Source organism: Sarcophilus harrisii, chromosome 1 (genome assembly GCF_902635505.1).
Source record: "Sarcophilus harrisii chromosome 1, mSarHar1.11, whole genome shotgun sequence".
In the NCBI taxonomy this organism is placed as follows: Eukaryota; Metazoa; Chordata; class Mammalia; order Dasyuromorphia; family Dasyuridae; genus Sarcophilus; species Sarcophilus harrisii.
The window spans coordinates 4,462,052-4,488,180 of NC_045426.1; the positions used below are offsets into that span (position 1 = coordinate 4,462,052).

Consider the following 26,129-nt stretch of genomic DNA (forward strand, 5'->3'; position numbering starts at 1 on the left):
GATCGAATCCATGGAGAGAATCCCCAAGGTGAACACTCCCTCCCCGAGGCAGACTGGGTCTTTGAGGGTCTTTGAGGACCTCCTGGCTACACAGATGTAAATGACCTGGAAGCAGCCAGCAAGTGCCCAGTCCCAAGGCTGGCTTCCGCCTTCAGCGCCATTTTGCCTCTGAAATGGAGAGGTGTAAAATAGAAACTATCAGCGCTGAGGAACATCAGTGTGGCTGCCATCCCTCCCCACAGGCCTCTCCCTTTTCTTCAGTTAACCACCACTGGGCTCTGCCTTCAGGCCGGGGGCTGCCTTCCGGCCGGGCACTTTGAGAACAGCTGGGAGAACAAAGGAATCCGGGGTTCTCACCATTCCAGTTGGTCCTAATCTTCCCTCTTTAAGGCTTAAGGCCCAAGCCCGAGGTGATGGGGGCTGGCCCTCCTGCAGCACTCTCCTTCCCTCCCATTTCCTTCCCCAAGCCCCTTTGGGTGAAGTCGGTGAGTTGGGTCTAAGACAAGATGTGTTTGAGAGGCCAGTGGAACTCGGGGCCGAGATGGTCATTAAGTAGTTAGAAATTCAAGATGGAAGCTTGAGGGAGAGGTTGGGGGGAGACGACTGGGAGGGATCTCAGACATCAGCGTGGAGAGGTCCCCAGGGGGAAAAGGGAGGCTACAAAGAGGTCAGAGCCCAGGGAGTGGGGAGGGAGAGAACAGAAAGCATAAAAAGGCCATGAGAATCAAGGGGTAGCCAGTCACCCCCAGTGTCGCTGTCCCAGCCACAGCTGGGGGAGGTCATGGGCAGCTTGGGGAGGGGGGGTTGCTCACAAGTGGCATTTCAGGAGCTGAGGGGCGTGGGAAAGGGAAGGGGAGATGGACAGTTTAAGGAAGCTCTCTTTGGAAGCTGCGGAGGAGGTGGCCTTCCTAAGGAGAGCCCACTCTTTGGAGAAGAATGGTCAGAGGGTTAAGCCTCTGTCTCCTCAGAAAAGCTGACTCCCAGCACCCCGAGGAGGCTTTGGAAGGTAATGAGGAGCTGTCCCCGTTCTTCGTGCACCTCAACGCCACCCACTTGCCCTGCCTGGTCTTCTCTGGCTCCTGGTGCCCTTCCTGGGCCACGAGGGGACCTCCTGGAGGGGACACCTGACCCAAGGGACCATGCCCTCAGTGGCAACGAGTCCAAGCTCACCGTCAAGCCATGAGGGCCTTAGCTACCTCAGTGCTTTGGGATCCTGCAGCCCCCCGAGGCAGGAGCCCAGAGTAAGGGAGGAAGAATGATCACCCCAAAGCCTGAGGGGCACGAGAAAGAGCAGCCGGTGGAGCCCCTGGCAGCTGGCCACGAGCTCCCATCCCAAGTCCTGGAGGACGGCTGGAGACCACCAGACAGCCTGGCGGGAAGGGCTCGCCGCACTCCATGAGCTGCCTTCTCTTTCTGCCCTGCATCCACAACGAGGCCGGGCCATCTCTGGAAAAGGCTCTGGCGGAAGCCGGTGGCTGTGACTGCTGGCAGGAGGACAAAGAAGCTGGTGAAGAGGGTGGGAGCTGGACCAGAACTCCGTGAATAATTTAGAAACAGGAAGTCAAGTGTTCCTCCCGCGGTCTGAGCCAGAGGCCGACTGTGGCACCTGATGATCTCAGGCCCTTAATGCTGTCTTTGTCATCAGGTCATCAGACTTCCCAGGAGTCCTGGAAAACAGGGCTGGAAGCCCAGCGGGGAGGGCGGCCAGCCTCAAAGCCGGCTGGCAACCGGGCCAGGCTGGGCAGGGGCCAGGGAGCACCCGGGGCCTCTGGGGGCCGGGGGACAAAGGCTTCCCAGCCCCTGCTGCCCATCATCTCCCCGGCCCCCTTACACATGGGAACGGAATTCAGAAGCAAGGGCTGGGACGGCTCAGATGCTGCTTCTGTACCAAGGCCAAGGTCACCCACCATTCTGAGTCCTAGCTCTGCCCCTTGCTCCATGGGCTCTGGGGCAAATCCCTTGGGCCTCTGGGTCTCTTCCCCATTTGGACACACGGGTCGGGACAGACGGTCCCTCAGGCATCTTCCGAAAGGACAGCCCTCCCCAAGATGGGCACCTTTATGGGCAGATCTGAGACGAGCAGATGGAGGAAACAAGCTCTAAATGCCCTGTATTGTGGTTAGCGCAGCGCGTTATTTGGCAATGTCTACATCCAGAGAAAGTCCCATCCCCACAATGGAGTCTATCCTAAGTGACCCGATGGCCAGTGAATGGCTTTGTTTCCCCACCCAGGTCTCACTGGTTGAGTGGACCCAGTATGGGAAGAGATTGTGACCTGATTCCCCACCAAGGCCGTGGCCTCAGTTTCCATTTTGGTTCTTCTGGTTGCTTTTCTATGACCTTGTACCTTTCCTTCCTCCCAAATGAATGCCCTGTGTATAAGTCAAAAGGAAATCCGGTTTTCTCCCTGTTGCCTGCCCCGCTGGCCTTGAGAGGTAACCCCAGCTGTGCCTCGGGTGCCTGGGAGGACACTCTGTGGGAGGACATTTCTAGGGATCAGATGGATTTGCCTGGATGCTGGGGAGGGACTCAGAGATGCCCCTTTGTCCAGCAGCAGCAGCGGATCGGGCTTTGCTCAGGCTTTGCTCGGCCAGGTCTCTTCCATGGCACTCATGGGAACTCCTCCCATGCCTAGTGGTTCACTGTGTCCGAAGGGGAAGCCCATGGAGATGGCCGATACCAGATGCTCCAGGCTTGGAAAGCTTCCCCACTATTCTCCTGCACACAGGTGCGCTCTCTGCCCCCAGGAACGCCAGGAGGAGGAGGAGGAAGAAGAAGAGATGAGGATGAATAAGAAGGAAGAGAAAGAAAACAAATAAAAGAAGCAGGAGCAGAAGAAGAAAAAGGAGGAAGAAAAAATGAAGAAAAAGGAGAGCAGAAGGAACAGAAGAAGGAGCAATATAAAAGGAGAAGAAAAAAAGAGGAACAAAAAATAAAAGAAGCAGAAGGAGCAAAAGAAGGAGAGCAGGAGAAGGAGGAGAAGGAGGAAGAGAAGAAGAGCAGAAGGAACAGAAGGAGCAGGAAGAGGAGGAGAAAGAGCAGAGCAGAGGGAACAGAAGGAGCAAAACAAGGAGCAGAAGAAAGAGAGCAAGAAGAACAAGAAGAGGAAGAAAAAAGAAATCGGATGATAAAACACACAGTGTGTGTTTTTCAGTAGTAATTACTGCCAAGAATAAGAAAAATGGCGTTTCTCTGCTGCAAGCTTGATGCTCACCGAGCACTTCCTGGATGTGTCCTCGGGAGGCAGCTGCTCTTGTCACTGGGCAGCTCTAGCCGGCTCAGCTTCTGACTCCCTCGGCCCTCACTCCGAGGGTCTCACGCTCAGACCTTGTCCATGTCAGGCCTGGGCTTCTCGAAAACAGGCCCAGGTCCCTCCTCCCCTCGCCATCCATTCCTGAAGCCCCGGGTCCGGCTGCTTTGTGAATAAGCTGTTTCCTCTCGTCTCTGAAGACGTGCACATGACACAGTACGTCGCACACAGTAGGTACTTAATAAATGCTTGTTGGAGTGAATTGAATTTTCAGTGAAAGCAGTGACCCCCTTCTCTCCTTTTCCGTTTCCTTTCTTCCTTCTTCCAAGCACGACTCTCATTCTGAGTGTTAGGTGACTCCAGGGTGGCGGGGGACCATGTCGAGAGTGCTGGTTGGGAGGCAAAGGTCCTGGATTCAAATCCCGAGGGGTCCCCACTCCCTTAGAAAAGGCATTCGCTTTCTCAGGCTCAGGAGTTCCCACAGGAAGCACAATTCCATGGTCCTCTGGCCTGGCTGAGAGGATGGCGTGTCCTCCTCTGCAAAATGATCCCTGATTGGCTGTGAGGGCTGAGGGTCAGAGCCATGAGGGGCCAAGGGGCCAAGGGTCACAGCCATGAGGGGCAAAGTCAAGGCTGGTTATGGGACAGTTTTGTATCTGGTCACTTGAGACCAGACTGGTCCCGGTGGCCTTAAGGTCTGGTGGAGGGGGGGGGACATCTGTGGCTGGCGGTGACGGGGTTGAGGCAGCCAGGGGACCTTCCTGTCAGGATGTCTTTCCACCCCCTTCCCTCCCAAACATGGCCCCGCAGGGCCCCCTCATCAGGGTACAGAGCTGCTGACTGCCCGTGTTCCTTGCATGCCAGCTTGGTGATGCCTGTTGGGGAGTCTGAGGTCATGGATTTTAACAGGCTGCAGTGGGAGGCCCGCCCGGAGTCGTGGGAGTGCTCAGAGGGGGCGGGACTAGTCTGGCTGCATCTCCTGCCTGGGGTCCCCGGGGTCTCCAAGCGCCTGCATGGGTCACTGGGTCACCCACATCCAGCACCTGGCAACTCTTAAAGTGGGAAAAAAGGCTCCTGTTGCTGCTGCTGTTATACCTGCGCCTGGCGATGGCTCTGGGACTTTTTTATTTCCACAACTGCTTCCTTTGTAATCCCAGGATTTCATTTTACACATTTCTGGGAAGGATTCTGGGAAGGGAGGGCTCAGAGAGCTGGAAAGCGCTGGCCCCTCACTGCGGGCGCCCTCTGAGGCTCAGTCCTGGCCCGGCTGCCTCCTCCCGTGAGCTCGAAGACTCCGGCTCCTGTTGTGTGTGAGAGCTCGGGGCAGCTCGAGCTGCCGTGTGGTGAGGACTCGCCACAAACTGTGGCCACCTCGATCCCCCTCTCCCGGCCAGGGCAGAGCTGCCCGCTCATGCCCAGGTGCCCACAGAGCAGCCGGTTTCCCCAGGATGTTCCCGAGCTTGCCGTACATGTGGATGGTGGTGATGGGTGGGAACAGGGACTGGCCTTCTCCTGAGGGACGTGGGCTTGGTCATTGCCTGGGCCACTCAAATTCTACAGGCCCAATAGTGCCCATCATCCTTCCTGTAAAGCCCTCCGCCATAACTCTGGGCTCAGGTCTGGCCCCCTCTCGCAGCCCCCTCCCCAGGGACCCCTGACCCCCATCTCGCCCAGCCCCTAGCAGTCTCCTGGACCGTGGAAACGGCTTCTCTTTCGGTCTGACGAAATCAGTGACGTCGCACAAGCACGTGAAGTGCAAGGACGAGAGCACAGAGGCTGCTTCTGAGACCAGGGCAGCGGGTGGAGGTCTGGACCTCGAGACCACCCGTGCTCAAATCCGGCCCCGGCCCCTTCCCAGCTGGTGACCCCGAGGAACAAACTACCTCGGCCCGAGCTGGGGAAGTGAATGGCCGACCAGCTCGGTGTCTGCCCAGAAAACCCCAAACAGAGCGGGAACGGGCTGAGGGAAGAAGACTGACCGACCGTCCCTGTCACTGTCTCCCTTCTTCCACCCGGCGGTCAAGCTGCTATCTCCCAAGCTGGCTTGACCTCTGTCCCTGAGCTGCATCTGCGTCCTGCTAAGATAATACAGATTCCTCTGAAAAACCCAACCATTTCAGCAATCTTCCCAGGGCGATTCCCCACACACACCGCCCCCCCCCCCCCCCAGCCTGGAAGCTGCCATCCAGCCACACCCACTTCTGACTCATACTGCGGCCCCCTCCCCTTGCTCACCTCAGGCTCCTCGGCCCCTTCCCCACGCTCACCTCAGGCTCCTCGGCCTTCCCTCGTGCCCCCTGCGGGTCCCCTTGGAAACGTCTCAGTGATGACAGAGTCTGTTCTGTACTCTCACCTCTGCCTCCATGTTGCTGCTGCCCAATGGACTAGAAACTGCCTGACTTTGCGGCGTCTTGCCTTCCAGCGGGTGCTTTAATCAATGCTTAATCAATAGCACTGCAAGGAATCCCAACTGTGACACAAGGAATATGCCGGGTCCCAACATCAGACTCTGCGCCCGCTCCAAGGGGCTCGTTAACTGCTTCTTTATGAGTCTTGGACAAAGGACGGATGGGCTGGGGGCTCAAACTCAGTCCAGTAAATGATGCTTTCAGGGAACATGGTGGCCCAGGGGAGCGTCTTTCAGGTCCAGTGGCCTGGGGAGTCATCGAGATGAGTGACAGTGGGTAGGGTTCTCGGGGGCCCGCCTAGGGAGCCATGGCCACCTGGGTGGTCGCCATCTTGTTGGCTGATGGCGCCGTGTGGCTCGCTAGTGACACCCTGGGAAGGGCCCGTGGGATGTCAGCCAGGGAGGGTGACTCTGCACTGAGTGAGGAGAGGTCCGGGACCTCGGGGCCAATTGGGGAAGAGTGCCTGTTACCCTGTGGGGCCCAGCACACCCAGCAGCCACCAAGATGCGGGCCCTGCCTTGGGGGCTGACGGACGCTCTCCCTCGGGTCAACGGCCAGCGAGATCCACATCTCTTCTCTGTCCCACCAGGGTGTTCTTGACCCCTGGTTAAACATTTGGGATGACGGGTCTCATTTCCTCCTGACAAAGGCACCAGAACAATTCTCTCCCGGGGCTCCTTATCGGGATTATCAGATTTCAGGCCCGGGAGGAATCTGGGCGGGCCTTGCTCAGGAAGGCCGCACATGCTTGTGCTCTCAGGGAGATTAGACTTCTGGGCTCTTGACAGACCTTGGGATCCTCAGGAGGTCTCTGGTCCCTTCAGCCCCTTTGTGAAATGCCCACCGCCCCTTGCCGTGGGGAGTCCCATGTTCTCCTTCCTCCCAGACCCAGGGCCGCCTCCCACGACCAATCCAGTAGGTCCATCCACCTCCTCCCCTCAGCAGGAGCTTCCTTCCCGGGGCAGACTGCTTTGCTTTTTTAAGTGAACTTTTTCAGTAATCTATTTTCTTTCCCTTCCCCCCTTTCCTTAAGATGGTCAGGTCTTTTTTGTTATTTCCTGGTAAAATCCTGTTTCTATTTAATTATTTGGAGGTGAAGGTGGGACTGAGCGGCTCACTTGTGGGTGCCTGGGTCTCCCGCCTAAATGGCCACAGGGTTTCCCACCCTCAGATACACCTGTGGCTTTGCAACTGTTTGGAAAACATTTATTCAACATTTGTTTCCGTGGCAACGGACGTTTACTAACAGATACCTGGGAGTTGCCAGTACACCAGACTCCACCCAGGGAACAGGGTCAGGAATCTGCTGTGGGGCAGCAGGCTGGGGTAAAGCTGTCCTGGAATGTGCTCCCGGGAGGCCCCCAGGGCTCAGCCCCCCGCCCCCTTTGCCGCATCTCCCTCAAACTTCCTTGCCTTCATTTCTTTGTCAGCTCCTGGGGGTCATGACTCCAGAGGGGGCCGCTGACCGCGAGGAAGGATTCCTGGGTGACGTCTGTACACCTGCTCCTAACCCCTCTGGAGCCAGGGTCACGGAGACATTTTTCAGACACCAAGGGACAAAGAGCGGACAAAGTCTGAGGCCCAGATCCTGACCAGCCACCCCGATGTCTCACTCCACAGACACCCCCAAACTCCTTGGGACCTTCCCAACTAAGGGGAAGAACGCACCAAAAAAGGGTTGGAAAAAGACCAGTCCAAGCCCAAAGGCTGCCCGTTTCCCAGGAGGCTATAAATGGCCCCCGGCAGCCCTCTGCCTTGTGGCGGGCCCAGCTCTCAGCCGGGATCTTGCTGCCGGGCCCTTCTCTGCTGGAACAGTGACAACCAGGGGGATGGGGACCCATGAAGCTTGGCTAGGTGCAGGGTGAGTTCGAAGGGTCTGGGGGAACCCAGGGCAGGGCTTACAGGTCCCAGAGTTCCCTGCACGGGGATTCCGGCTGGCCTGGATCACCAAGGAACAAGCCCAAAAGGTGAAGGGCGGCCCTGGAAAGACTCGTACAAAGGAGAAAGGGGATGAAAGAGGGGATGGAGGGAAAAGGTACCAGCAGGAGGGTGGGGGGCCCAGGACCTGAAGAGTGCAGCCGCAGGAATGTCCAGGAAGGGGTGGGAAGGACTTCCTCAACAGGAACAGAAAGGTCCAATTAAGGGGCTGCCGGGCAGGCCCCCACCAAAGGAGTCTGACTAACACCAAGGTGTCACTCAGCCCTCACACCTGCAAGATGCAGGGGCCCGGGAGGTCCAAGTGGGAGCAGGAACCTCAATGTTGGACCAAACACCAGAACACCAGTGAGGTGGGGAGGGGATAAACGACCACAAGTCAGTTTAGAAACTCGCTAGTGACGTTCCCATCAAGCAATAATAGAAATTTTACTTTAATTGGCCTGTTATATAAAGACTTTTCATACTGTTTATAACTTACAAACCAATAAACTTTAATAACTTTATACAAATTATGAATGACTCAAAAATACTTACAAAAACCCAAACTTTAAGGCACAAAAACTTACCAAAATAGAGAACATTTCAAATTGCAGAGCAGCCATTTTGAAGTAGCCAGCTTAAAAGAAAGCTTTGTTTTTTAGCAAATTCACTAAATGCAATTCAGTGACTTAATTTAACAGAAACACAAGTGGAATGCGAGCTCAGAAGGACCGCCGTGTCCCTGCGACCTCCGAGGTACAGTCACTTCCCAGATCGGGGGACTTCGTGATCTGCACACGGGCATTATTAGTGTTTTGTTAATGGCAACTTTTGAAATTTCCCAACTCAAGTGAGGCCTTTAACAGTGAGAAGCGCGGAGCCTGCCTTCCTCCCTTCCGGGGGGTTTGACCCATCACAGGCTCCAGCCAAGGGAGCTGCGCACGGACGGGACCCGAGCCAATCCAGTCACTCGGTTCACACGGTGGGGATCAGTCCAACCAGGTGTGTACACGGGTCACTTCAGTCAAATTACAACTGAACAAATTCTAAGGCTACTGACAAATGAACAGATTTTTAAAAATAAATTAAACAGGAAAGAAAACACTGGGAAGGCTCCTAGTAATACTGAGGATCCACACACTGAGAAGGATCATAAATGTCAGGGTTCCCAGGGAACCGAAGGCAGAGGCTCTCAGAGCTCCAGGGCACTCACTGCGAGGGTCTCACTGGCAGTAGTAACTTGAGAATTTCTCTTGCGTTGTAGGAATTGAGCGTCAGGTTTTCACACAAAAATACATTCAGTTTTAATTTAAATAACTGGGATCACTTGGGAACAAAAGTTCTTTCAGAGGAAGCTCCCTCTCCAGACACCACACACGATGGGAACGTTTCCAGAGGCAAAGAGAATCGGGGTCCTAGGACCGCTGGGAAGTCACGAGCTTCCTCCGGGAAATGTGTGGGCCCCCAGGCAGCCTTTCACATCTTCCCCTTCTCAGAACACCACAGGGTCTCCTCACTGACCACGGCCCCATACTGGTCAGATCACACTGACCCCAGGTGACATCTCCTAACCCACTACTGTAGCTTTAAGGAAAAGGTCTGGGGGAAGGGGAACCAGACCGCGGCCCAAGGGGAAGAACTAGAGTCACCTCCTGGAGGAGGAACAAACCCAAGGGGGGGGGGGCTTCTCATTAATGACCCTTCCCATGCCCCCAAACTGCCAAACGGTCCTCACTGCCATTCTGACTCCTAGAAAAATAACCAAGGGGAGATTTTCTGTCTCTCACTTCAACTAAACCCTACAAGTCTACACGGCCTCCCGTGCGCCCGCGGCTAAGGCACGTTCTCCTGGCGAGGATTGGCACTCGACGCTCCTGGAGTCCCCGTGTATTAAGAACCAAAGTGCAGACACCAGCCCCCCACAGAGCTCGCCGGCGGGTGCCCCCCCGCGCGGCCCCTCCTCGGGCCCCGGGCCCCGCCTAGTAGATGAACTCGCCGGTCATCTCCTGCAGCAGCGGCGGCTCCTCGAACCTGAACCGCTTGGAGATGGCCTTGGGCTGCCTCTTCTCCTTCTCAGACTGGCGGCACGGGCCCAGCACGTAGGAGGCCACCAGCACCAGCTCCTCCTCCAAGGCCCCTTCGGCCCCCGCCAGCCTGGGCCCTCGGGCCTCCTTCTGGGGTGCCGCTGGACTCTTCCAGCAAGCTCCGGAGTCGCAAGGGGGGCTCGGGGCTGCTGCCCTGGGTCAGCCAGGGATGGCTCAGACACTCCTCGGCCGTGGCCCGGTCCCTGCATCAGACAAAGCACGTTCGGGCTTAGGGGGATGCAGGCGACAAGACTCGGAGAAAAAGGGGCTTTTGTCCCCAAATGCAGACTCGGGTCGTGCAAACTACTTTTCAGTTCCTAGGGCCTTTCGCGCCTACAACCAACATCCCTCTGAGACCACGAGGAGGTATTCCCCCCCCCCCAGAAGGCTTGCTGCCCCATTCAAGGCCCTCCAAAGACTGCTCAGAAGCCCCCTGAGTTTTTGGTGGGAGACCCCAACTCTCCTGTCACCGAGAGCCCCACATCCCGCGGACCCCCCGTAAGGACGCACTTACTCAGGTCTCTTCACCAGCAGCGCTTTGATGAAGTCCACGGCCGCCTCGGACACCACATCAAACTCCTCCTCGGAGTAGCTGACGTTCATCTGGGAGATGTTCAGAAACGTTTCCTGTTTGTCGTCCCCCAGGAAGGGGGATATCCCGGTGAGCATCACGTACGCCAAGACCCCGATGCTCCTGCGGCAAAACAGAGGGAGACGCTGTCAGAACGAGGATGTGCAAAGGACAGCCCCGAGGCCCGAGTGCCCGCCCGTGTGCTCACCACATGTCTGTCGCCGTGCTGATCGGGTCGTAGCTGAGGATCTCTGGGGCTGCGGAGAGAGCGGGAGACTCGGTTACAGGACAGCCTCAAGTCCCCTGCAGAGAACCCGGCGGGAGCTCCTCTCCCCAGAGTTCTCTGGGAGACACAGAGGGCCCCCTCCCCCCAGCGGACTCAGGGTCACCAGGTGCCCACTTTCTCTCGGTCCCGGGTCTGCCCCAACTCCAGAGGACTTCTTTGCCCAACACGACCCAGCTGGGAGGGCCCCAACTCTTCAACCCCCCAACAGAGGCCTTAGTCCCAATGTCACCCAAGGGATGGTGGTCCCCGCAGTGTGAGCCCCCAGCCCGGGGCCACTTGGAAGCCCACAAAGTGTCTCTGAGATGCCCTCAAGCCTTTCCATTCCCTTCACCCCCACCCAAGTCAGGATAAAATCAGCAGGAAGATAACAGAAAACGGCCTGGCTGGGGGACTCCAGCTGAATGACCCTGAGTGGGGGGAGGTCTCTGGCTGAATGACCTTGGGGACTCTCAGGGAGTGAACCTGGCGGGCCCCAGCTGAATGACCCGGGGGGGGGGGGTCCTTTGGCTGAAAGACCCAGGGGAGGTCCAGGCCCCCAGGAAGCTGGAGGGTCGGCAGATTGCCGAGTGGGCTCCCTGGCAGAGCTCTTGTGGTAGCAGAAGGCAGGCAATGGGGATTCTAATGGCCAATCACCCCAAGGCAAGAAAGACCTCCTAAAAAGGACCATGGCTGCCAGCCAAGCCACCCCCTCCTCCTCCAGACCCCCTGAGGCTCTTCCGGCCACATGGCCGCCCTCCTGGGCTCCTGCCCCCCAGCTCTGGGAATATATAGACCAGCAGGACTTCACACCCCCCCAATGCCAGGACCTTCACCCCAAACTCCCCTTTCAGTTGAAAAAAGATTTCAAGCATTGGGGCACTGGGGGGGGGGGGCAGTCACCGCACTATTTCTCCCCAATAACGCCCCCTCCCCCATGAACAGAAGAGGCGCTTCTGACCCGCCCCTCCCAAGGCCAGCCGGGCGTCCGGGAGCTCCATGAACAAGGCCCTCAATGTCTGGGCGGGGGGGGCTCCTCAAGTCTCCCTCCTAGGGTGTGCTCCCACCCTGAGGAGTCCAGGCCTTTCCTCTGCTCATCTTGGAGCCTTCCGCCTACCAGGGCCTTGCCCAGGGCAGCCACCAGCCCCTGCCTTCCTCTGCCCAAAGCACAGTTCTAGCACACAGTAGGCACCTAATAAATGCTGACTGAATGCCCTTGAACAGCTAGTTTGCCTCTCTGGGTCTCAGTTTTCTCATCTGTGAAATGGGGGTAGGGGTGGCTTAGAGCACTTCCAGCCCCCTCCACTAGAATGAAGGGGGAGCCCTGCTCCCCATCAAATACTCACCCACGTATTCGGGTGTGCCCATAATTTCCCTGAGCTCCTCACTGCTCTCCATCATTCTGGAAAGGCCAAAATCTACGATCTTGATGTCCCCCAAAGGAGACTCACTTGTCAGGAGGACGTTCTGGGGCTAGAAGAAGCAGACCCCCCAAAACATCGCAAAGGTAAGAGTCCAACCCAAAAACAGCCACAGCTCCTCTCACAGCTCAGAATTTGCCCAATGCCCTGGCAGGGGCCCAAGGCCAGCACTGGCAGCTCCCCCGAGCTCCCTCTGAGGATGCCCCCCAGGGCAGTAGTGGGGGGGCCGCTGGCCCTCAGCAGGTGCAGGGCCCTGGGCAGTCTCCGGTCTGAGGGGCCCTGGGGGCACCGGTGCTCCAGCCTGCTGGCACTTGCTCTCTCAGCCAGACTGGCCCCATCTTTACTGTGGAACTGCGGGCACAGAGAGGGAGCACCTGGCTGCCACTGACCCTCTGCCTGGGGACCCTGACCTGACGGGGACCCCATGAGATCCCAGCGCAGAGATCCCAGCGCAGAGGGCCCAGCACGAGGCCTGGCCCACAGCTTCTCCCCAGGCCTCCCCCCTGGCTTCCTTTTGACCCTGTTTTTTACCCAGAATCCAGGCAGTGTCTCCCACAGGGCGGCCACACTTCTGGGGCATCACCCAAACCCAGCCCATTTCTGGGCTCCCGAGGGCCCCTGGGAAGGCTGTGCTTGCTGTGGAAGGGGCTGCCTTGGGGCCACTGACCCATTCAATCAGAAAGGGAACTGCAATGGAGCCCAACACCCTCCCTGAGGGGCGGCAGAAGAGGCTTTTTTCTACATGACTCACCTGACCTTGCTGCCTTCAGAACGACGGGCAGACCTCCTAACTCCCCCTCCCCCCAAAATGGCCGCTCGCTTGGCCCGGATTAGACTCTTGACGGGACCCCCTCCACAAGCCCGGATCGCTAAGAGAGCAGCACTTCTGGAAGTGCTTCTTCAGGTTCTGCCCAACCCCGGGAGCCCCTGAGCAGGCGGGGCTGATGCAGGCCAGCTAATAGCAGCAGAGGGTCCTGAGGGGTCCCCGGGCGGTCCCCAATGCTTTCCTTCAGCCCCACTGAAAGCCTTCCCTGGCACTCCCCCCGGGCCTGTTCACCTCCTGCCACCCAGCTGCTGGTGTCCTCGCTAAGATGGGGTGCTCGGCCCCGAGCCCATCAGCTCAGCCCCCTCCGAGTACAAGGAGGTCCACCCTGCACTGCTGGAGGTGAACGGGTCCTGGGGGGGGGGGAGGGGGGCAGGACCCTCTCCAGCAGCGGGTGCTCCAGGACCCCCACGGCTCCTTTTAAATGTGCCCACGTCAGATCCTGCACAAGCTTCTAATCGCCTGCCAGCGCCATTCTGGCCCAAGCATTCTTGGGGTGCCCGTCCCCATGGCATGGAGGGCACCAGCTGGGGGTCCGGTTTCTCCCTCAGGTCTCCTGCACAGCCTCCGGTCACAGCTGCACAAGGCCGGGCAGTGCCCTCCCTGCCAGGCTCCCGGGGCCTCGGCTACTTCCAGAACCCTGGAAGGCTCCTGGCACTAACAGGCATTTGTGAAGCCCTGACTGTGTGCATGCGTCTGCCCGGCCTGTGCTAAGCGCTGGGGCACGAAGCCGGGCCGAGGTCCCGCTCCTTCCCTCCAGCTCGGTTTCTAAGGGAGGAGTGGGGAGAGCCAGAGGCGGGCAGCCCCCCCGCAGGGAGGGGAGGGCCTGCCCTGGGGCGGGAAGGCGGGATTCCTGAGGAGATGGGGCTCGGAGGAGGCTGGGGCATGCATGAGGGAGAAGCGGGGTCCAGGAGGACTCCTCCACTGTAAGCCTGCGGGCTGGGAGAAGGGGGGGCCAGCAAGAACGCTGATGGAGTCTGTTTGGGGCAGAAGAGTTTCTGCTGCCCACTAACCATTTGGGTCAGGATGGCTCGAAGGCAGATCAAGGTCAGCAGAGTTTGGGCAGGAAAGCTCAGGAAATGCCCGGGAGCTGCTGAGACGCCCAGGGAAGAGAGAGGCAAAGGAGAAGGGGCCGAGGATGGAGGTCTAAGGGACCCCTGGTCAGAGAGACTAAATGGCTGGAGAGAACGGGGGGAAAGGGGAGCTGCGCTGCAGAGGCTGAGGGAGAGGGGGTTGCTGGCTGGGGTACCCAGTCCTTCTAACTCTGGAGAAAGGATGGAAGAATAAAGTCAGTCAGACGGAGAAGGGCCAAGAGAAGGAGGGAGGAATTGGAGGCGAGGAGTTTGATGTCCCCTCCTTGTGCCCAAGGAGACTCTGGGGCCACAGGAGCCCCCAGGCCTGCACGGTGCATCCCCCATCTACATCTCCTGCATCCCTCCCCTATCCACGTCCCCATGAAGTTTGCCAGAGGAGGAAGCCTCACCTTCAAATCCAGATGGACCACGTTGTGGGCATGTAAAAAGGAGACGCCTTCTAGAATCTGCCTCATGAGCCTCTGCACGTCCTTCTCCTTAAAGGCTTCTTCTCTCTCAGCTACACATTGGTCAAAAATTTCGCCTCCAGCAGCACTGGAAAAAAGAGTATTTGTCCATTTTTAATCCCAAACCAGCGTTTTCCCATTTGAGCCACATGGGTTGCACAGATTTTTTTATAGTCACTAGACTAGCGTTTTTTGAATAACAGCTTTTTATTTTCAAAAAACGGGCAAAGATGATTTTTGGCATTCACTCGTGTTCCAAATTCTTCTCCCTCCCTAAGGGAAAATCAGAGAAATCAGAAAGGGAAAATCTGAGAAAATCAGATCAAAAAGGACAAAAAATGAGAAAGAAAAAAAATTAAGCAAACAAACAGTAACAACAACAAAGGAAAATGCTATGTTGTGATGCACATTCAGTCCCCATAGTGCTCTCTCCAGATGCAGATGGCTCTCTCCATCACAGACTAGCATTTCTGGAGGGATTTAAAGTACAAAGTATAATAATTTAGATTTTAAAGATTTCCTTGCATTAAGAGATAACTTATATTCTGAGAAAGAAGCTTCAACTATCTGATTAGCATTTGTGGTCATTAATAAGTCTAAAATGACATATTTGCTACTAACTTTGTGACCCAAACCCTCACCTCTACAGTCACACTTTATATCTGAAGGCAATTCCATGGAAGAGGCCCAAAGAACCTCACACACGAGCAGAACCAGGCTCCCGTCCATGATGAGCCTACAGCGCTGCTGCTGCTGTCATACAAACGGCCTTGGCCTGGGGGTCTCCCTTGACAGCCGGGCCGCTTCCGGAGCTGTCTGGGAAGCTTGAATGTGCAGCCAGGCCTCCCAAGGATCAAGCACCGTGTAAATGGAAGAGGGCAGGCTGTTCTCTCAAGTTCAGATTTACTTGCAATGAAAAGAGTCCCCTTTGCACTGAAAAACTGTAGTAACTACAAAATGATTGTTGGAAAGAAATTTGAAATTTTTCTATATAAAAATCTAAGACACCATAGCAAGTTGGAGAAAACCCAGAAATGATGTAAATAAAAAATGGTTTCTCTCACTTTAAGGTGGAGCCCCCACACCTCACCCCTCTCAAGGAGGGGAGAGGAGGGTTCTAATCAGACTAACATGCATTCCAAAGCTTAACCATGATCCCCTCAGCAAATTGACATGGGGATTTCCCGCTCATCACTTCTGTCCCTTTTTCTCAGAAATCTTCCTAACCATTTCCTAAAATACACGGGCTGGATTCCTCACTCTCAACAAAGTCTTGCCTTTTTGCTAACTTGTGATTCTTCCCCACAAGATCCCATATTCGCAACAACCATCTCCCCATCCCCCTGCTGCCAGAGCAAGCCCCGCCTTTCTTGAAGAATGCCAGGACAAAAGGGGAAAGGTCCTCCCTGGAAATGAGAACGCATAACAACCCTCCGTTGCATGGCTGTCACACAGACCCTGCAGCCTTCCACCACACATCCATCAAATGTCGGTCTGAAGCATCTACTGGGTGCCAGGCCCTGGACACAAAGAAGGAACCAGCCCCTGCCTTCAAGGAGCTCCGAGTCCAAAGTGGGGAGAGGAACAAACAAGTTCTGGCAAGCTCAGTTCTAGGGGTGGTCTTAGGGAAGGGGAAGTGGGGGTAGGAGAGAGGGCGCTCAGGGGGAGAGATGGCCAAAGAGGCCCGGAAGGAAGGAGCCGGGCTCCCACACTTGGTCTTGTCCAGTGGCTCCTGGGAAGCTAGAGGGCACCAGGAAGGGCCTGAGGACCCCCATGAGAAGAAAGCTTGGGGGAGGGGGAGCACTAGAGAGTCTGGGGTCAGAGGCCCCTTCACTCAGTTGGCGACAATGGCTGTTCTCAGGGTGTCCACCTTGTGGCCCAAATCCAATAGCAAAAGCAGGTCATGGGCCTCATTTCACATCACATGGAGCGCAGGGCTCAGGCATCTGCCCCTGCACAGCCCTGAGGTGACACCCTTGCCCAAACCTCTCTCCTTCCCCCTCAATCTCCCCCCACCCCAACATACAGCTCCCAGGACAAGGGCCGGCACATTTCTGTGTGTATGGGACCCCCGGGCAATCTGGTAAAACCCAAGAATTCAATAATTGGAAGACATTTTGGCTAGAGGTTAAAGGAACTTAAATAATAACTGCAAGAATTTCCGTTAAGATATTAAAAAAGATTACGCTGCAATGTTCCTTCGTTCTGAACCTCAGCCTCCTTAGGGTTACCCAGGTCTGTAGGCTCCAGGTTAAGAATCCCTTCTTTAAAATGAAAATGACAGTTTGTATCAAACCCTGGAGATGGCACCAGAGGGAGGAGGGGGAATGGTGAGAGGCTCGGGACTCTCTGCTCCAGTGTTCCAGACTCTAGAATTCCCATGGTCCTGCATCATTTCTCGAACACGCTTTCCATATAGACACGTGCGCACGTCAGCTTCCTCATTCTGAAAAGCCGCCCGACCAATGGGAAAACGGCCTCCATAAAAAAGCCATTGAATGGGGGCTGCTAGTGCTGGGGTCTCGATCCCACAACTGTCTGAGCTGACAGGGGATCACATTTGTGCTTGTGGCTTGGAGAGAAGCACACACCAAGAACCGAGGCAGGATCCATAAGGATCCCACAGGTCGAGAGACCCACTGTCAACAGTGGACAAATATCGTGTTGTGCAGGCAAAAGCTCAAACACAGTTTGGGGCTGCCTGTGAGGGCCAAGTAGCCGACTCCAGCCGGGGACCATGGCTGTCAAGGGCCTGGATTCTAGGCCAGGACCTGTAAAGGAAGCTAACATGATGGCCCTTCCAGTCCCTAAAGGGCGGTCATGTACAGGGACAGACGGCTCTGTGGGCCACAGGACAGAACAAGCAACCCTAAGGGCCATTCTGGGGTGGAGCAGGCTGCCTCCTGAGGTGCTGACTCCTCCTTTCTCAAGCCAGCTTCTAGCTCTCCAATTCAGAGCATCCTCTTGGCAAAACATGCTCCTGCTCTGCAGTGGGAAAAGAGAGGGGGCTCTGTGTCTTGAGGTCCCCCCTTTCCCCATCACCAGCCTTTCCCTTGGCTTGTGTTCTCTGCATGTTCAGTCTTGCAAAATGGACAAAGGCACGGACATGATATTGTTTCCCTAGAAGGAGATGACATACAAAAAGCTTCCGACCAAATGAGTCCATTCCTCCTGTGTCTACTGATCACTCAGATTGGGAGGACCCTCACACTATGTAAGAGAAGGAAGGAACTGAGATGCTCGATTGGGGGGTGGGGGGGTGGCCAAAGGTGCTCTCCATTAGCTACTCCGGCCTCCGTGGAGTCTAGAGCCCATTCCGTAGCTACCACTCCCTTTGGAATTGCAGGAAGAGTACTTACTATTCCAGCACCAAGATCATTTCTGATGAGGTTTCATAGACTTCGTGCAAGTTGATGATCCGCTGGTTGCCCTGCGCTAGCTCAAGGACTGCGATCTCATGAATTATTTCCATCCGACATTCTTGGCCTTTTCTTCTTTTCCTCATGAATTTTGCTGCAAATTCTTTTCCAGAATCTTTCTTGACACATTTCCTGACCACTGCAAATTTGCCTCTGGAATTAAATACAAAGATATACAAAGTCATTTAGACTGGCCTCAAAAACGAATTGTGCCGATTGAGGATCTATGGTCGTTTCCTTGCTAAAAATTTGGGTCAGAGTCACATTCAGAGTCAAATAAATTAGATTTAGAGAAGATACTATATTCTTAAATAGGAGCAAAAAAAAAGGTTATGTTTAATTTTAAAATTGCTATCAAATTAACAGTACCCCAACAATAAGAATTGTGTCAAGCTTCATCTCCCAGAGGAGATAAACCCAATGCCTTCAACATGGGCCAACCAGACTACAAAGTAACTCGGAAACGGAAACAATGGAGCAAAATGAAAACACACGCAACTCGGCTAATATTTGTGGTTTTCAAAGTTACCATGTGGCAACAGTATCTGTTTTTGAGTGGCCACTTCTGCTCTACCAGAGAGTTCTGCAAATGAAACTGTTGTTAAAAACACTAATTGCCTGTGATTTAGATTGTGATCGGTGACGGTCTTAGACCAGTATTTACAAGAAATCATTTTCACAAGGTAAAATCTCTGAGAAAGGGAACAGAAGGCCGACTGCCCAGCGCCTCCCCTGGGGGCACGCCCTCCTCGCGGACTACCACCCCTCTGGGATCCCCCCTTTCTTTAAGCAGCGGCTCAGACGCCACCCTCTGTATTAAGCTCCCGGGGAGCAGGGGCGCAGCCCTTCCCAGGGCCCGGCAGGCAGAGGGGGCGCTTGGGCCCATGCGGGCCCTGCCGGGTCCGCGCTCCCGCCCCCTCGGCTGCCCTGGGCGGCTTCCTCCCAAACCCTCTCCCGGCCACACTGACTGCCCTGCCCCCTCCCCCAGAAAACCCACTGCCAAGGAGCCGATTCCACCTCCGTGGCCCACGTCCAACCCCTCGGGCTCACTGCGGGGCATTTATTAAACCACTACTGTATGCAGGCGCTCTGGCAGAAATCAGGTTTCTGTACTGACAAAGCTCACCTTCTGATGGGGGGGGGGGGGACCCCGGGGCCCCGGGCAGAATCTCACCCTCACCGCCCTTCCTGGAAGTCTTCCAAGAAATAAGGGGGAGGGAGGGGGCCAGACAGGCGGGGGGCTGAGCTCGGAGCCCGAGGGGACCCCGACGCGGGGACCCCCGGACAAGTCCCCGAGCCGGGACCGGGACCGTCTCGGCTGCGGAGGCGGAGCTCTCCCCCAGCCCGGCACAGACACAATTCTAAGCGGGAACCCTGGGGGAGGCCCCTCTTCTCCGGGCAAGGGAACACTCAGGGCCGGAGCCCTGGAACCCGGGACCTCCGGGAGCGCTGCCGGCTCCGTCTGGGGGCCCAGGAAGGCGACCCCCTCCCTAACTCCCCCCGCCCCCCCGGGCGGTGTCTCCGAGCCCCAGGCCCGGCCCCCCCAGGCCCCCGCGCAGCCCCGGCCCCTCCTCACCTGCCCAGCTCGCGGCCCGGGCTCAGCCCGTAGCGCTCCTGGAAGGGCTCCCGGCACACGGGGGTGCGGATGTCCCGCAGCAGGCCCCGCGTCCGGCCCCGCGCCCGCTCCGGGGGGACCCCGCTCCCGGCCGCCGCCTCCTCCGGGGGAATCATGGCCCCGGCCCCGCGCCCGCCCCGGCTCTCGCGGGACTCCCGCCAACCGCCGCCGCCCGCCCGCCCGCACTGAGCACCGCCGCTCCGCGCGCCGCCCGAGCCTCTGGCCGCGAGCCTCTGCGCCTGCGCGCCGGGCGGGCCCCGCCCCCGCGCCGCTAGCCCCGCCCCGCCCCGGGGGAGGGAGAGAGGGGAGGGGCGGAGAAAGGGCCGGCCCGAGCTTCCCAAGGGTTAAGGCCGGCCGAGGGCGAGCGGCGGCGCCACCTTCCGGTGCGGAGCCGCAACGCAGGGGCCGAGCTGGGCAGCCACCGGGCGGCGGGATGGGGGAAAACCCGGAGCCCGGCAGATGCCAGCCTGCGGACCCCGGAGGGAGCTGCCCGCGGCCGAGGGAGGGCTGCGCGCCCTCCGGCGCTGCCCTCGTGTTTTACAGGCGGGGAAACGGGGGCCCTGAGATCTCCCCTCCAGTCCCCCCCTGCTGCTTCCTGCCATCGCTCAGAGGGGCCCGAGTCCGCAGAAGAGGCGGCTCCGGGGCCGACCCAGCTTGGGGGCGGGAGAGAAAAGGCCGCGGTCTGTGCGCCGGCCGGGCAGGAACTCTGCTGCCCGCTGGGTGCGCGCCCGTGGCTAGGCTGGCACAGCCCAGGCCTGCTGTCAAGGCATCAGCTTGGCCAGGGGATGCCCACAGGGTGGCACAGAGGCCAGGAGGGTGGGTGCAGAGGCCGGCTTGGCCACGGGATGCCCACAGGGTGGCACAGAGGCCAGGAGGGTGGGTGCAGAGGCCGGCTTGGCCACGGGATGCCCACAGGGTGGCACAGAGGCCGGCTTGGCCACGGGATGCCCACAGGGTGGCACAGAGGCCGGAGGGTGGCAGAGGCCGGCTTGGCCAGGGGATGCCCACAGGGTGGCACAGAGGCCAGGAGGGTGGGTGCAGAGGCTGGCTTGGCCACGGGATGCCCACAGGGTGGCACAGAGGCCGGCTTGGCCACGGGATGCCCACAGGGTGGCACAGAGGCCAGGAGGGTGGGTGCAGAGGCCGGCGTGCCCAGGGGATGCCCACAGGGTGGCACAGAGGCCAGGAGGGTGGGTGCAGAGGCCGGCTTGGCCACGGGATGCCCAGTAGAGTAGTATAGAGACCAGCTTCATCACAGGATGCCCAGTAGGATGGCACAAAGGGCAGCTTGGCCATGGGATGCCCATAGGGTGGAAGCAGAACTCAATTTATCCTTGGGTACGGTTTGAGGGGGAGTTTGAGGAAGGCCAGAGAGGATTCTGGAAGGCGCCTGGGCATCTGATGCCGGGCAGTGCTGAGGGACCGTGGGAGTCATTTGAAGCAATGAAGAAAGAGAAAGTTTCAATTATGCCAGAGGGCGGCCCTGGCAATCCCATGGGTGTGGCCAATATACCTGCCCAGTTGTCCAGTGAACTCTGACATCACAGGAGGGTCAGCCTCAGAGCCAGCAGGCATCCTGGGCAGGGGCCGGGGCCCTGGGGCATGGACAAGCCTGGTGTTGCCCAGTCGGGAAGGGGAGAGAGCAGGCCTTGGAGGCTGTTTCTGGATCGTGAGGGTGTCCAGTGGCGGTGGGGCTGAGGACGATTCCCGTTCCCGGGCCGCAACCACTGCAGGCAGACCCAGTCTCATAGTGGAGTGAGGAAGACGGGCCCTGAGTACTTTTGCTCTCTGCCCCCAGGAGGATTTGGGGGCCATTTCTCCTCCAGATGGGTTCAGAGGGGTTGGCCAGATCCTCCCCCCGTTGTGCCGGCAGTACCCCAAATCAGGCTGAGGATGGAGGGTGGGGGACCCAGGAACGGGACACCAACCAAGTCTGGGGCTGGGGCCGGCGGGCACTTCCCACCCCCTTCCAGAAGAAGCACGAGAGGGACTCGGGCAAGAAACTGTAGTAAAATAGGTTGGTTGGGGAAGAGATGGAAACAGGAAATGTCCCTCTGAGGGAAACGACCAGAGGTGGGAAGCGAAACGCAGGGAACCCTCCAGAGACCAGCCAAGCAGAGAGGCAGGTGCAGGAGGCGAGGAGACGGGGGTCTGGCCGGGAAAGCGCCAGGTGAGCAGAACAGTAGCCAGAATGTTCTCTTAGAACGGTCCATTGAATGGAGTGAAATCGCCCCCAACAAATCCAGTTCCTCCTTGCTCCCTGTGGATGGGGTCGCCCCCATTGTCGTCCATCCCCAGGAAAAAAGGGGTAAAATGGAAGATCTCATGAAGTTCAAGGTTAGACAGAGGGGCATGGCTTAGCCCAGAACAGGCCCTGAAGCTGTACCTGTTGACTTGGTCATAATAACAGGATCGGCTCCAGGAGCGCAGTGATGCTGGGAGGGGGGTCAGGGGGAGTGCTTGTGTGTGTGGGGGCTCGATGTTCTTGGGCAGAGAGGGCAGGGCCTGGGAGAGGAGGAGCATCTCTTTCACGGGAAATGCCCATGATCTTTTCCTCTTTCCAACATGGCAGCCTGCCTCGCCATTTCCCAAGCCAATTGCCGGTTACCTGTTTCAGGCTTGGAGCTCATGCAGTTTATGAACCTACCTCTGGGGATTCTGGGAGGCCACAGAGAATGGTTCTGTCATTTTTTCCCCCGTATTCCTCTCCTGAAAATCACAGACCCACCTGTCGGTGTCCGTTCTGACACAGCACCCCAAACTCACTGCTCTTCCCTGGCTGTGGAGACACATGCATCTGGACATGTCCCCCAATACACAGCTCACCTTGTTAGGAAAGGCACGTATTCAATTAATTCAACCCGTCCAGTTTCACAGCAGGTTTTTCAGTCACTCTAAGCCCTCCTCGGGAACTGGAGATCCATTTGTGTCCACGATCTTTTGCCATGGTGGTGTCGGCTCCATTGGTTTAACTTGCTTTTTATGTCCTGATGACATTTTCAGGGGGTATTTCAAATAGGAGGAAGCCAGGGCCAAAAGCCAGGGTTCTTTTCTAATTCTGCTGCGGGCTGCTGCATTCTTCTCCAATGAGATTCTACCCACTTGCAATACCCATCCCAAAGGATCATGGGATCTAGTCCAGAAGGCAACAATGGGATCATGGATGTCCACTAGCCCAGTGCCCTCCTTTTACAGATGGGGGAGCAGAGGTTCATTCTAGCCCTGGAGCAGGGATGTGAGAAGAGAGGAGGAGCGAAAATATAACAGTCCTGGCCCTATGGCCCTCTCCTTCCTGTGTGACTTTGGCCTCTCCGCTTTGTTAAACCTCTAGTTCCTTCCAGCTCTCCATCCATTCTCCCCTCCCAGACTCTGCTGTGGGACCGGTGAAGGACTAGAAGCACTTTTCTTCAGAACCGTTCAGGCCACTGATGGAGCAGCTGTGGGGGCTGGGCCGGGCTATTCCAGGCCCTCTCAGATGACTGGGACGTGCTCCTCCCCTCCACTGTCTACCCCAGGGAGGACGGAGGCAAAGCCGATATTTCTCAGGGCAGCCAGTGCTTTCATCTTCACCTCCACTTTGTAGCTTGCCACCAATTTAGAAAGACAGCCTAGTTTTTATCTGTGTAGTGCTAGGACTAGACATGTAATTACTTTATAACGTCTGACTCTCCCATTTACCATTTAGATGGCTAGAGGATAATTAACCAATCAACCCCTGGCAAGAGCTCTCTGTTCCCTGTGGAGTTCTAAGGGTGCCACGTTGGGAGCCCAAACTAGGGAGACAAGGCAGCCCATCATGACTCAACTGGGCTCTCTTTCTCTCTCTCTGTCTTTCTCTGTCTCTCTCTGTCTCTCTGTCTCTCTGTGTCTCTCTCTCTCTGTCTGTCTCTCTCTCTCTCTCTTTCTCTCTCTCTCTCTCTCTCACACACACACACACTCATACACCCCCCCCGAAGAAGTAGAATTTTTAGCAGTCAACTGTTGCATAAAGATGTAGCACCCCACAAACACACACACCTCCCCCCCAAAGTAAAACCCGAATTTCCCTAAGGTTGGCTCATGAAGCTTGGCTCAGATTCAGAGCTGAGAATGTTCAGGTCAGGGGCATGCTGGGTCTGGGAGCTCTTTTTTTGCTCTGAGAACCTGACTCAATGCTTATGTTCAATAAATCACTGAAGTCAGTCGTTAGGCTGCACGATCAATTTGAAAACTGCCCGGGGCCTCTGAGCCTCCCTCTTCCCCTCACCTGGGAGCCCCTCCTCCTCTTTGGAGGCTCATTCCAGCCATTTAGATTGATCGGCTCATGTCAATGTCAGTGCTATGTGCTGGCCCCCCAGAACACTGCCTTCCTTTTACTAGTAATTCAGTGCTGGCTCCGTGGTCTTCCTCTCCATCCCAACTCCCCCTTATCATTGAAGATTTCAATCTTCACCTGGACAGGATTTTTTCTTAGAAAGCTTGGCCTCCAATCTTTTCCTGTGTGTGTGTGAGTGTGTGTGTGTGTGTATATACACACACATATATGCATATATAGTTTCATTATATATATATATATATATATATATATGCATATATGTATATGTACAGTGTGAAACAATCTCTGCTTTCAAGGAGTTTATATACAAAACAAAAACAAAAACAAAAGACAACATAAGATAATGGGGGTGGGGGAATGGAGAGGAAGGGAACAACCATCACTTTTCTCAGAGCCTCCCCTCTGACTACAAGCCATGGTGCTCATACTCTCCTGGAGTAATCCTGTTTGACCCTTTTGTACACACACGTCTCCTTCTGTCTCTCCCTTGGCTTTGCCTGGGCTGTCCATGTTCTCTGTGATGAAATCCCCTGACCTTGCGCCTGGATCAGCTGCACATTGATGCCATGCGGATTCAATTGGACACTCACTGCTGCTCAGCAGTCTTTTTTTTCCTACCTTAGTTGCTGCTTAAAGATGCCTCTCAAAGCACTTCTTCTATGTCATCTCTTCCAAGGTGTCTCTCTCACCTCTCCCTTCTCTTCCTTAGCAGGGAACCCCACTTCCTACTTCACCCTAAAAACTCCAGGCTAACACTAGAGATGCTTGTGCTGCATTCTGAAGGTAACTGTGCTTTCACAGGGCCAGCTGGGCCGTGGAAATATGGCTTTGGTGGCCCTGTTGACAGTACATGGTAAGTGTACAATACAAGCTATTGATTCACTGATTGCTCTCCCTCTTCTCCCTTTCAATATGACCTGACTCTGGCTTGGTCTTTGAAGTCACCATTGAGGACTACACTATGGGCCTTGTGGAGAAGGGGCCCACCATCGTTGGTGGCAATACTGTCAAGCTGCCACCGACTGCTACTGATGAGCTTCCCTGCTCCTTGATTTCTGGAGTTCCTTGTGGGAATATATCTTCTCAATATACCATTTGACTCCCTGGCTTTCTTTGATCTCCAATTGTTTCTTTTGAATAAAGTATTTCCATCCACTGTCATTTTTTAGATATGAGTCATGTTCCACCAAATTTCCACAATTGTCTCAAGTTGTATTTATTTCCTTATTTTGGCATCTCTCATTCACTCAGATATTTCATTCATGCTTTGGGCATTCATTGCATAAAGACATCGGAGGCCATCAGCATTATTACCGTCTCCTGTCTTGAACGTCGTCTCCAGTAAATTAATAGGTTTCTACCCTGATATTCTTCCTGTGTCATACCCATCTCTCCTTATGCTCTCTGTCTTGTGGGTGTATGTGGGTGGTTTTTTTCTCTCTCCCTATTCATTTTGAGTTTAAAGCTGTGTAAGATCCACAAGCCTTCAATATAATCTTCCTCCTTGTTGTGGTTTTGGAAGCCCACGAGGTTTCTTAAAAGTGGACAAGTTAAAAATCTATCCAAGATATAAACATAAATCATGAATGGAATAAGTTTGTATCCCCCCATGGAGAAGGGAATACGATGCAAAGGAAGGATCATCACAGAATGATTCAAACAGAGTTTAGTAGTGACTTCTAGTCACTGTTGCTGGAAGGATGTGAGCTAAGTCTCATTAAGACTTTCATTATTCTGCTCATTGGCAAGCCAGTCCACACTTCATCTCTTCACTTAACATTGTCCTATTGTATTATTAACCAGCCTGGATCATCTTTATTTTTTGGAAGTGTTTGCACAGTCTGATACCTCCATAATCCTCTCTGACATCAGCCATTGCTCTTCTAGGGAACTTTATGCTCCTTTGCCAGTGGAAATGTCAACCTTATGATTTCTCTATGTCTTTCAACATTCATAAAGCATTATGCTAAAGTACAAAACACACAAGAGGTAAAAGCAGCCAGGGGCCCCTTGCATGAGCTGTGTTGGTTAAGTCCCTTTTTCACTTAGGAAATGGTAGCCCTTACTACCATTATCCCAGGGGGAAAGAAAACCTGTTCTCCAACTGTTGCTGAGGTCACATTATCCCTGAGAGGATTACATCCAAGACCAAACATTATTTAGAAGCTGCTGCTTCTACCAGGTGGGTCACTCCACCTCATCAGCTTTTCTGGATCAGTAGCCAATTAATAGACTTTCAGGGGATGAATTAATTATAGGTGGTTAGAAGCTACTCTTCTCAGTGAACCGAACTGATTATCAATTGGGGTGGAGGAAGGGCCCTGTTTTCCTAGTATTCCCTGCCATTCCCTGCCAAATAGCTATCAACCAATATGCCTTCTTCTGACCAGTCTTTAGTGATGTATTTCTCAGTGGTACCTTTGGATTTTCATGATCTTTTTATGGACTGTAGCAATCTTTTTTTTTTCTCAGTTGGGTCTAACTCAGGATCTAACAAAAAGAAA

At 55.6% G+C, this 26,129-nt stretch overlaps 1 protein-coding gene across 1 annotated transcript; it reads right to left on the bottom strand.

Moving 5' to 3' along the window:
- Window positions 1-8,003: 8,003 nt before the first annotated feature.
- Window positions 8,004-19,476, bottom strand: STK17A (serine/threonine kinase 17a). The gene is given in 8 exon segments (XM_031951739.1): window positions 8,004-9,720; window positions 9,722-9,862; window positions 10,174-10,353; window positions 10,439-10,487; window positions 11,839-11,965; window positions 14,220-14,364; window positions 17,636-17,848; window positions 19,272-19,476. Coding segments are annotated over 8 exon segments (1,176 nt in total). The 5' UTR covers window positions 19,427-19,476; the 3' UTR covers window positions 8,004-9,554.
- Between the last annotated feature and the right edge of the window lie 6,653 nt (window positions 19,477-26,129).